The 12,505-nt window shown below is 49.5% G+C and overlaps 1 protein-coding gene across 3 annotated transcripts in view; it reads right to left on the bottom strand.

The window, feature by feature from the left end:
* Positions 1-10,182: 10,182 nt before the first annotated feature.
* The window catches only part of TPST2 (tyrosylprotein sulfotransferase 2), a 42,678-nt gene continuing 40,355 nt past the window's right edge, over positions 10,183-12,505 (bottom strand). For all 3 annotated transcript variants that reach the window (XM_081287201.1, XM_081287200.1, XM_081287199.1), the window contains 2 exons: positions 12,216-12,264; positions 10,183-10,445 (listed from right to left, as the gene is read on the bottom strand). In XM_081287201.1, coding sequence (XP_081143327.1) covers positions 12,223-12,264 — 42 coding nt within the window. In that variant the 3' untranslated portion in view covers positions 10,183-10,445; positions 12,216-12,222. The remainder of the gene's footprint in view (positions 10,446-12,215; positions 12,265-12,505) is intronic.

Genomic DNA, 12,505 nt, shown 5'->3' on the forward strand with positions numbered 1-12,505 from the left:
TGATTTGGCAAATGTGCAGCACACAGTCCCCCAGCCACGGGCTGTGCCGGCAGCTGGCAGCTCCCGGTGGATGCGCGGCATCCTGAAGGTTGGGCCTGGATGGGATGGCAGCCCACCCTTCCTGCAGGATGGCCAGAGAATCCAGAGAGCGGCCAGCGACAGAGCTGTCCTCCGGTGCCGCAGCCTCCAGTCCTGAGCTTCCCTCACCTGGACTCGCCTACCTGTGACGGTTTGGATGGAGGTGTCCCCAAAAACTCAGTGTGAGACAATGCAAGAGGTGAAATGATGGGGCTGTGAGGACCTGGACCAGCCAGTGCCGCGACGCCCTTGAGCGGACTAGCTGGGCGGAGCTGCAGCGGTGGGGCGTGGCGGGGGCGGTCACCGGGGCGTGGCCTTGGTCAGTGTTCTGTCTCCGGAGGATCCGGACCCGGGCGGTATCCGGTGAAGGGAGCGCGCTCTCCCTCTCCCCCTCCCCTCCCCTCCCCTCCCCTCCTCCTTCTTCTTTTCTCTCCCCCCCCTTTCTCCCTCCCCCTCCCTCTCTCCCCCTTTCTCCCCTTTCCACCAACATGTCCTGCCCACCGGAATCCCAGAGGAATGGAAGGAAGCCAGCTGTCTTTGGACTGAGTCTGTGAGCCCCAAATACACTTTTCCTTTTCTGTGATTGTTCCCCTCAGTCCTCTGGTCACCGCAGGGGAAAACCTGACGACTTGGTGACCTCCTTCTCAATTTCTCATAACCCCACTGTGAGGACAGCACGATCCTCACCTGCGTTCCCCCATTTACAGAAGAGGAAAGCCTAGGTTGGAGAAGTCATCCAACCTTCCCACGGGAGGAACTGGGTCCAGACCCTCCTGGGTACCCACGTCTGCAAACGCTGCGATCCCTTCTATACAATGGCTTAGCGTGTGGGTCTAACCCACACTGCAAGGCACAGCGTGCCCACGGTCACCCCACAGGGAAACCGCATGGCCAGGGCGTGACCCTCATTTTCTCTGACACCAAAACTGGTCATATATAATTATAGCCCCCAAGTGAAGTGCTGAGTGCATGTCTCCACCTATGGCAAGATAAGGAATCAGAACAGACGGTGCCCGGTACCCAGGCTGGACAGTGGAGGGTCCAGGATGGCTGACTCATTGCCCTAAGGAACCACCAAGGAAAGTTCTAGGACAAGGCTCCAGTTTCACAGTGCTGTCAAATTTCTGTCCAAATCAGGGTACACAGGTGGAGTCTGTCAAAAAAGTCAGCATAAGCTGTGGTGGCACATACCTGTCACCCCAGCAACTCGGGAGGCTGAGGCAGGAGGATCAAAGCCAGCCTCAGCAACAGTGAGGCCCTAAGCCACTCAGTGAGACCCTGTCTCTAAATAAAACACAAACACAAAACAGGGCTGGGGATGTGGCTCAGTGGTCAAGGGCCCCTGAGTTCAATCCCAGGTACCCCCCAAAAAAGATTATATATTTAAATATAAATAGTCATCCCTGAGTATCCAGGGGATTGATTCCAGGATACCCACCACCCATAACCAAAATCTGCACATGTTCAAGTCTCTTATATAAAATGCTGTAGCAGTCACCTATAGGTTAAGCACATCTCCCCATACACTTCACCTTTTTAAAGTGTTTTGGCAGTGCTGGGGAGTGAACCCAGGGCAGTGTTGGGAGTGAACTTGTACATGCTAGGCAAGCACTCCACCACTGAGCTACAGCCCCCCTCTCCCCCACACTTTAACTCATCTCTAGATGACTTAGAGCCCAACCCAGAGTGAGTGCCGTCTACACAGCTGTTAAACTGTATGGTTTAGGGAGGAGTGACAAGTGAGGAAGTCTGAACACACGCTCAGCACAGATGCGACTTTTTCCCAAATATTCCTGATCCCACTTGATTGAATTGCAGATGTGGACCGTGGGCTGTGGGGCCATGGGGGACTATGTGTCTAGGCATGGAAATATGTATGAACAATCTGGAATACTGTGTTCCAAACAGGAAAGGGGAGGCATTAGGAAAGGGGATGTTGAAAGGAAGTACAATGGGACCTCTTGGGTTCTCACTATACATTTTCTGGTTGCTTCTTGATAATGCATTCATGTACTGCTGTGAATCAAAAAATCTTTTCAGCACCGGGCGCTGTGGCGCACGCCTGTCATCCCAGCGACTGGGGAGGCTGAGGCAGGAGGATCTCGAGTTCAAGCCAGCCTCATCAACAGTGAGACACTAAGAAGCTCAGTGAGACCCTGTCTCTGAATAAAACACAAAATAGGGCTGGGGATGGGGCTCCGTGGTTGAGTGCCCCTGAGTTCAATCCCTGATACCCACCCACCCCCCAAAAAAAGAAAAATCTTTTCCGACCAAATCAAGGACAATGAACAGTGAGTGGATTCTGAAAATGGCTTTTTCAGGGGACAAGTCCCTGTCCCACCACAAAGCTTTCACAAAGCTTTCTCTCCTGCTTCTCCCTCTGCTTCTGCTGTTAATGCCCCCCCCCCTCCCCAGGGGCAGTTCTGTGATTGTCCAGTGTCTTCATGGCTGGGATTCTTCTAAAAGGTGTGACCTGCTGGAACTGAGTCAGTGCTCCACTTTATGTTTTGAATAGAGCCCTTGCCACTCTGCCACTGTGATTTTTTTTTTAAATTTGTTCTGATAAGTTGGACAGGACAGTAGAATGCATTTTGGCACATCATACGTAAATGGACTTCTCATTCTTCTGGTTGTACATGATGTAGAATCGCACCGGTTGTGTACTCATATACGCACAAAGGGCAACAGTGTCCCATTGGTTCTCCTATTCTTCCAACCCCCATTCCCACTCCCCTCCCTTCCTTCCCCTCCACCTAATCCAAAGCACCTCTATTCTTCACTAGCCCCCACCCCCTTATGGGAACTTGCATCCGCATATCAGAGGAAATGTTCAGCCTTTGGTTCTTTGGGATAGGCCTATTTCACTTAGCATGATAGTCTCCAGCTCCATCCATTTGCCAGCAAAGGCCATAATTTCATTCTTCTTTAAGCCTGAGTAATATTCCATTGTGCATATGTACCACATTTTCTTTATTCATTCATCTGTTGAAGGGCACCCAGGTTGGTTCTGCGACTTATTCTTAGACATGTTCTTTCTTTTCCTCTCCCATCTCCTCTCTAATCTTCCTCTCTAATCTCCTAATCTTGGGGTAAACGGGGTTACCTTTCTTCCCCATCCTGGGCAGAGTTATCTGTCCTTCAGCACACACCCACCAGAGGAAGGAAGCAATTCAGATATTAGGGGTGGGGCCAGAAGATCTCAGAAATGATCATCTCCTAAATTAACATGTGAATTACCATCCCCCACAGAACAGTGGAATGTAGCCTTTGAGTCACCTCTTTAACCCCCCCACCCTTCACTGGCAGAATCACAGCCTCTGGGACAGGAATCTCTGTACTTCTCCTTCGTTAGCAAAGCAATACAACTTCTTTTTCCTTTTTCTAAACGCAGTGTCCTCATTATTGCATTGGCATCAGGGACAAGAACTGAGATTTTGGGAACTAATCTGGCACCCTAGGTGGGACCCAGGAGCAACCCTCGCTCCAGCTCCCTGGGCAGGCCTGGCTTTCCAAGCAACCCCACTTCCATGCTGAGGGTGTGAGGTGCTGCTGAACTGGTTGAGAGACAACCACGGGAGGGTCGGTGTCCCCGGGTTCAACCCCTGGTAAGAAAAAGAAAAAAAAAAGATAATTTTCTTGTGTCTATTAGGTCTTATACTTAGGGAGCTAAGTCTGGTTTTTTGGTTTTTGTTGGGGTTTTTTTTTTTTTTTTTTTTTTGGTTTTTTGGTCCCAGGAGGCACTTAACCACTGACCAAATCTCCATCCCTTTTTATTTTTTATTTTGAGTCAAGGTCTCATTACATTGCTTATGGCCTCACAACATTGGTGAGGCTGGCTTTGAACTTGCCATCCTCCTGCCTCAGCCTCCCAAGCCACTGGGATTACAGGTGGTGCCACCACACCTAGTAGAGAAACTAATCTTAAAGGAATTAGGGTTCTGTTTGTTTTTAAATCTTTTAAATGGTTTCTTAACTGGTTAAAAAGAGAACTGTTATTTAAGCTATAACAATATAGTTGACACCCTAAATATATGTAATAGATATTATGTCTACATCTGAGAACCAGGTTTGTATAAGCTTTGTCTAGATGTTATGCAAAAGTTTGCTAAATGAAGGTCTATGTGTTACCTGCAAGATAACCAATAAGTGCTCTCTTTTATGTATAGTATCTATCATGCAAGGGCCACACCGCCCTTTGAAGACTTGTCATATCTGTTTGCTTTCACCAAGTCTATTTCTGATCACTAACACTCTTTCCTAAATGTATAAGAGATTGAAGTCTCTCTTTTGTTTTTCGCTAGGACTGCTAACCCATGCAGCAGACCTGTGATTATTGTCACCTTAGACTATGGATTCTAAATTCACTTTAAAAGTTAAAGTGAGGGGGCTGAGGTTGTGGCTCAGCAGTAGAGTGCTCGCCTCGCATGTGCAAGGTCCTGGGTTCAATCCTCAGCACCACATAAAAATAAACAAAATAAATGTATAAAAAAAAGTTAAACTGAGGGCTGAGGCTGGGGCTCAGTGGTAGAGCGCTCGCTTAGCAAGTATGAGGCACTGGGTTCAATCCTCAGCACCACATATAAATAAATAAAATACAAGGCCTACTGACAACCAAAAAAAAAAAAGAAAGAAAGAAAAAAGAAAAGCCAACCTGAGTGAGTAGGACATCTGTGTAATTGTGATACTAACTACTACTGGCTTCTTTGTATACTAGATGCATTCATGTTCAAGTATACGAGGATTTTAAAATGCAAACCTCGGGAGAGCACTTTTCCAAGTTGGTATTCTCCAAAAGAATATTCTCTGTAGCGTTAGTCTCCTTCAGGTTTCTATAAAAATAACAAATTTGATTTGCATTTATTTACATCATTGAATGTTTTATAAATGGATAAAGGTCACCTGTTGTCAGTAAGTCATATATGAAATTTTGTGTGACTCTTTACACTGGGATGGGAATTCAGGTGTATTTTTGGAAGGTGGTAAGGAGACTGAATTGTTCAAAGGTTGACAGTGTGGACATGAAAACGTTCTGCCACCTTATCCACAGGAGGGAAGAGCTCTCTCAGCCTCTCTGATCATGTTTCTGGTGTCTGTGTCGTTGACTGATATTCAGATGGACTCAGGAGAGAACACGTGGAGACCTTGGTACAATGATATTTTAAAGGGGGCAAAGATCAGATTCAGAAATGAAATACTTTAAGTTGTGTTCAAAAGATCAATATTTTTTTTGTTGTTATAAAAAGTTCTCAAGAGTGATCCCTAACAAATCTCAGCTGACTCTAACAGGAGACAGAAAAAGGGTCCATTTTGACCAATTTGGACTCCAACACTTGGCAAGTGAGTTTGACCAAAATGCAGCGATACATGGACATTTAAAAGACAAGACAGTGGCCCTTCTACCTGACATGCACATTTGTGTCAGTCTTCCTGAAAGTCAGTAAAACTGTCAGGCCGTAAAGAGTTTCTACACAGGAGTGCCCAATAAATATCACAAAAAGCTCTGCCAGAGTCACAAGTATGTTCTGCCTCAACCTGAGACCTGCAACAGGGGCCCACTTCACCTTTTGAATATAGCTCTGAGGTTTTTTTTTTCTTTTTCTGGGATTGGGGTTTGAACCCAGAGGCCCTCGACCACTGAGCCCCGTCCCCAGCTCTGTTTTTTGTTTTATTTAGAGATAGGGTCTCTGAGTTGCTTAGGGCCTCCCTAAGCTGCTGAGGCTGGCTTTGCACTTGCAATCCTCCTGCCTCAGCCTCCCGAGCCTCTGGGATTACAGGCGTGCACCACTGCACTAGCTGTCTGGGGCTTATTTTCAAAAGGGACATGTTTTCCTTTTCCTCTTTTCCCTCTCCCCGCCACCAACCTGGGGGCGGGGAACAAGATGATGTGAGTTATTAGTGCTGCACAGGAAGATGTCTGCCAGAGGATCTAGGAAGTGAATATCTCCCAAATTAACATGTGAATCCCAACACACCATCAGGGTGCCCTGGGACCCCCTACCAGAGCACACCTGGAATGCAACCCTTGAGGACTTCCTTTAACATCCTCATTCCTCCCAATGGGCACAATCACAGCCTCAGGGACAGGAGTCTCTTGTGATTCTCCTTTGCTAGCAAAGCAATAAAACAAGCTTTTTCTTTTTCTCAAACCATGGCCTCATCATTAAACCGGCATTGATTGGCATCAGGGACCAGGCCGAGCTTCGTTGCAGACCCACGGGTGCTTCTTCTCTTTTGCTGCCCTCATCACTATGAACTGCGGATCGGACCTCCCTTCCAGAGTCTGCATTCATCGCCTGCAGCTCAAGAGGACAAGTTCATCCAAAATACCCTGACCGAGTGCTCCCGCTTACCTGGATGGCCACAAAGACTGCTAAACGGGGACAACTCATCACCTCGGCGGTTTCCACCTTGGAAAGTTAATACATCTGGGATAGACGGCAACACTGAGGGCGCGGGAACAAGAAGGAGGCCGAAAGGTATAAAAAGAAAAGTGGGGGGGGGGGGAGGCAGGGCGGCGGCGGGAGGGGGGGGGGGCTCGTAAGAAATAAAGTCCAGTGGGTCATTTTCATAACATAGTATTTAGGCTGGGCACAGTGGGCCTCGCATGTGATGTCGGCGGCTCAGGAGGCTGAGGCAGGAGGATTGAGAGTTCAAAGCCAGCCTCAGCAACCACGAGGCCCTAAGCAGCTCAGTGAGACCCTGTCTCTAAATAAAATATGAAGTAGGGCTGGGAATGGGGCTCAGGGGTCGAGGGCCCCTGAGTTCAATCCTTGGTACCAAAAACAATAATAATGATGATGATGATGATGATATAGTAATAGTATTCAGCCTTAATTGGGATATAAACATCCAAGTGTAGCCATTTTTAACTCTAGTCCTTCCCTTAGCCTATCCCAATTTTTAAAACTTGTTCTTCTTAGCTGTGAGTGACAGCAGGATGTATTTTGACCTACTATGCACACGTGGAGTACAACTTCTTATTCCCCTGGTTGGACATGATGCAGAGTGACATGGCTGTGTCATCATGTGCATATAGGAAAGTTCTGTCCGATTCATTCCCCGTCTTTCCTATTCCCTCCCTCTCCCTCCTCTTCACGCCCCTTTGTCTGGACAATGAACTTCTATTCTTCCCTCCCCATTACTGTGTGTCAGCATCCCCACACCAGAGTGCATTGGGCCTCTGGTGATCTGGGATTGGCCTCCTTCACTAAGCATGATGTCCCCAGCCCACCCCAATTTTAAAATTAGCTAATGGGCTCCTCCTGTCAGGGCAAAGGGCAGGGCTGTCCCTCTTAGAGATCAGAAGCAGGGGGCTGCCTCCTGTAAGGAGTGGAAGGCCCTGGGCCCACTGCACAATGCAGTGCTCAGCTTGAAATGCTGAGCGACTTGGGATGGGAGAGGCTTGGGGAGGGGAGCAGAATAAACAGCTGCCAGCAGTTAACACAAGAGAGTGAAAATCCACAGCCCTTGACAGGAGGCCAGAAGGAAGGGGCCACCTGGCCGACAGAGATAAACTATGTGTGTGCCAAAGGCCCGGATCCACAGGGGGATTTTCCCGCTCAAGAGAACCAACAGAAGTGGGGACAACTACAGGTTTATATTTTCTTCTTTCTTTGGTACCGGGGATTGAACTCAGGGCCCTCGACCCCTGAGCCCCGTCCCCAGCCCCGTTTTGTATTTTATTCAGAGACAGGGTCTCACTGAGTTGCTTAGGGCCTCGCTGTGGCTGAGACTGGCTTTGAACTCGTGATCCTCCTGCCTCAGCCTCCCCAGCTGCTGGGATCCTAGGCGTGCACCACCGTGCAGGCTAAAGGTATATTACTTTAAATAACCTAGTGTTAGGTTCTCAGGCCAAAGTAACTCCATTTTGAAAATCAGCACCTGCCCACCCAGGCATGACCTTTCCAAACTACCGAAACCACCAAAGACAGACAAGTAACAGTCACAGGACCAGACGGGTTACTTTTTAACCACTCCATTGTACATGACTGGATAGTTTGGATAGTTAAGAGGTTTTCCGGGCAGGCTGCTGCCCCTTGCAGAGGGCGGCCTGGAGGAGATTCTCTGTCAACAAACCTTGCTCGACTCAAAGATGGGTCCCTTGTGGATATCTGCGCCAGCTACCCCAACACCTCGGTGACGGTGGGGAAGATCGTACACCCCAGAGTTCTCAGCCAAGGAGGGACAGGGGGGATCTTGCACTTTACAGGATAAAACACTGGCTGTCCCCAAACTGGGGGTCCCTGAGCACCAGACACCTGATCTTGCCAGGCCGTCCTTAGAGCCTTGCTCTTTCCTCTTCCTGGGGTCTTTTGGTTCATCCTCTGGGCTTCGACAGGTGAGCACCGGGCTCACGCTGCCCAGGAGCCCTGGCTCACCAAGCTCTGTCCGGTGCACATGCTTCTGGCAGAAGTCAAGTCGGCCTCGCCCACCGTCCCCAGCAGTCGGCTCCTTGTGGCACCAGTGTTTCAACCCAGCAGGAAGCACAGCCCTCGGGGCTCAGGACGTCACAGCTGGGCCTTCTGGGAAAGGAGGGATCGCGAGCCAGAGCCCAATTCTCACGGTCAGAAAGATCCCAGACATGTGGCTCAGAGTGACGGGCACAGTGGGCTGAAGGGACAGGAAACAGGATGGGACACCCTCAGGTGACAGAGTGGGTCCTCTCAAAGAGGGCTGGGACAGCGTGCCCCTCCTGCACCCCAGTTTTATTGGGGGTCCCAGAGAAGTTTCCAGAGTCCCACCGGGCCCACCTTTTGTTTCTGAGTGACAGCAAGATGATATCAGACTTTCAAGTCCCTTCTGCCATGACAAATCTAGGTCACTCTGGCCCATGCTGACTGGTTCTAATTGGATTTTTTTTTTCTTTTTTGTACCAGGGATTGAACCCAAGGGTGCCTGACCACGGATCAACATCCCCAGCCCTTTTTATTTTGAGACAGGTTTCAATGGGTTGCTAACAGCCTTGTAAAACTGCGGAGGCTGGCCTCGAACCTGCCATCCTCCTGCCTCACCCTCCTGAGTTGCCGGGATGACAGGCGTGGGCCACCACGTCCAGCTTCTGGTTGGATTCTTAACCATAGGTTTTTGTAGATTTTGAGGTTAGGAGGGATTATCCTTATCGCCCTGAGTTTCAGGATCTGGTCCTTGAAAAGGGGTTACAAAGTTCTCCCCCTTCAGGGTCACCTGAAGATAACAGGCAGTTTGCTGAGGACTGTGACACGTCCTGTCTGCTTGGGCCAGACAGGGCTACAGGTAAATTGCTTCTTGGAATAGAAAGCAGGTGGGGTCAGCACAGTGGGCCCATTTTACAGAATTATTCCCTGACCTCATGTTCCCAGCACTCTCCTCTGTCCCCTATCCAGGTGAGCTCCCTGGCCGGCAATGCTTCATCTCTGTTGTCACGCATCCTTACAGGGACAGTCGAGCAGGTGGTCTATTAAGACTCTGCAGGGAATCCCAGAGGCTCAGGAGGCTGAGGCAGGAGGATCTCAAGTTCAAAGCCAGCTTCAGCCACAGCGAGGCCCTAAGCAACTCAGTGAGACCCTGACTCTAAATGAAGTACAAACTAGGGCTGGGGATGTGGGGATGGGGCTCAGTGGTCGAGTGCCCCTGAGTTCAATCCCAGGTACCAAAAAAGACTCCACAGGGCAGAGAAAAATAGCTTGGCCTCTGTGTGGCTTTTCCCTGACCTGGTTTTTCTCTGGTATCTCACCAACCACCATGACTACGACAGTTCCTCTGAGTCCCAGCAAACCACTAGCCTGACATGGGGTGTTCAGCTGTCCCTCGTATGGACATGTTCTCCGGCTTCTGCTTGTCACCCATCCATGTGACAACTCAACTCGGGCACAGAAATCTGTTCACTTGGTGAAGTACGGCATTGACGAATGAGACTCTGATCACTTTATTCAAATAATTCTTTTTCTCTGTTTAAACGGAGTAGAAGTGGGAGAGAAATCAAAGAAAGTCTCATATATTAAATTCTTAAATAGATTTTTTGAAATTCAAAGTAAGGGTGAAAAGGAAGAGGCACAGGTTGTAGATCTTGTCCCAACAAACAAAGCCACCGAGGCAGTCCTGCAAATGACAGAGGAGGACAGCAGATCCATTAAAAAAAAAATGGGGGAAAATATAAAATACCTAAGTTCCAAAAGCCAGAGCACATCCACACTCTTGGCCCTGCCACGTCCAGAGAGAGTGTCAAGGGACAGTGTCAAAAGCTTCTGTTTTTGCAAACATATGCAATACATTCCTCCCTGGCAGTCCTGTTTTGGTGATTAATAGCAAGCAATATGCTTGGATTAGGGTCCGATTTCCACTCGAATGCAGCTTCTTCTTTTCTCGGCAACAAAGCCATTTGCAGAGATCTGAAAGAGAAGACTGCATTGAGCCCAGAGTCACAGCCTGAAACAGAGGTTTTATATTTACACGTGCGTCTGTGTGAGGTGTGGTCCTCCTCTATGGCGTGAGAGTGCAAGATTTATACACACATCCCAGGTGGCAGGAGAGGATTTGAGAACATTCCTTGGGTTCTCACCCGCATGTCAACCTGCACCCACCTGACCTCCAAGATGCACTTATTTATTTATTTGGAACCAGGGATTGAACCCACGGACGCTTAACCCCCGAGCCCCATCCCCAGCCCTTTTTGTATTTTATTTAGAGACAGGGTCTCACTGAGTTGCTCAGGGCCTCGCTCAGTTGCTGAGACTGGCTTTGAACTTATGATCCTCCTGCCTCAGCCTCGGTAGTGGCTAGGATTACAGGTGTGGGCCACCACGCCTGGCCATTTTTCTTAATTATAAAGACCAAATGGCAGTGATTTGGGGATAGAGGCCAGGGAATGATGAGCATTTGTTCCAGGTGAACTCGGCCCAGGATCAGCTACTGCACCACGTATATAAACCCGGTTTCGTAAAAAAGGTCCAGGATTCTACCAACGAATCCACAGGAAGTCAGCAAAGAGGACTCGAGTTGGGAAGGCAGGGAGGGGAGCTGTTTTCAACAGGAAGGTTCTTCTCTGTGGAGTCAAACTCTGGGATCTTAGCACAACTCAAGATGGGACCTCTGAGGAGGACAGAGCCCAGTGTCCCCAGCCGGGCAGGCTGGTGTGAAGCAGACTCAGAGACACACTCAAAAATATTCTGATTATTTAAAAGTAGGATAAGATTAGTAAAATTAAAATAATAGGGAGGGCGGGGGGGGTGTAGCTCAGTGGTAAAGCACTTGCCCAAAGCTGTAAAAAAAAAAAAAAAAAAAAAGGAAAGTACAAATTGGTCCTGAGTTCTCTGTGGGGTCCCCCTTGCTTTCCTTGAGCCACACTAGGGATGCTGGGGGCGGGGGCGTGTCGGGAGGCCAGCTCACTTGCTGGAGCTGGACTCCCGTCCCAAGTTCATGGGGAGGGTCCACTGCTTTTATAGTTGTGAGCCTTCCCACCTGGGCCAGCTCCCCTGTCCCTCAGAGGTGGGACACTGATGAGTCCCCACTCTCCAGATATGAGAAATGGAGGCCTAGAGAGGTTCCGCCTGGTGTTCTCATAAATTGGAGTTTCCAAGTTCAAAATCCCTTTCCCTGCCCCTTAGCAAAACAAGGATGGGTGACCATGCCCTGAAAAACACAAACTAAAGCACACACCGGGGGAGATGACTTCAGGGCAAATTCTGCCATTTGGTGGCCGTGTGGCCTTGGGTACCTCAAAGGCCCTCTCTGTGTTTGGGTTTTTCTTCTTGGTAAAAATGGTAGAATTATGTCCCCTGCCTCCCAGGGCCACTGAGGATTAAATGAGGAACACAAAGACGTACCTCGCCCGATGTCCCGGGTGTTATTCTTAGAATGGAACTGCTTGTGGCTATTATTAGATCATTAATTGCTTTGGGCCAAACCCGATTCCGGTTGTGGACTGGGCAGGCTGGTCCCTCCTACCCACTCCCCAGGGCTGGTTCAGCATGGATGCCTCCCTCCCCCATCCCTGATCCAGAGCTAGGAGACTAAGCCTCCCTTCTATAAATAGCTCCCCAGTCTGTCACCATGGAAACCTAGAGGGGGCTGGGTCAGCCCACCTTGGTGGACACTGCTCCCAGGGGATGGTGGCTCCTGAGCGGAGAAGCCTTGGAGCCCCGGGAAGTGGGCAGACCTACCTGGAAATCACGAGCTTCCCAGGTGGGAAGAAGTGCTGTTCTGGTTCACCTGGGGGAAGACAGCAGGTGGGAAGGGGTCATCAGGTGGCCAGTGGCGTGAGGCCCACCCTGCAGCATCACTAGTCACACACACACACACACACACACACAGGCTCTCAAATAATTCCCGCACACCCACTAGGTGCCAGGGCCTGTTCTCACGGAGTGGAGGGTCCCCTCTAGCAGGGTGCAGAGTCCCTCAGACACACATATATAAAGACAAACCCAGGTAACACCACAGGGCGTGGGGC

Source organism: Spermophilus citellus (genome assembly GCF_964194105.1).
Source record: "Spermophilus citellus genome assembly, chromosome: 3".
In the NCBI taxonomy this organism is placed as follows: Eukaryota; Metazoa; Chordata; class Mammalia; order Rodentia; family Sciuridae; genus Spermophilus; species Spermophilus citellus.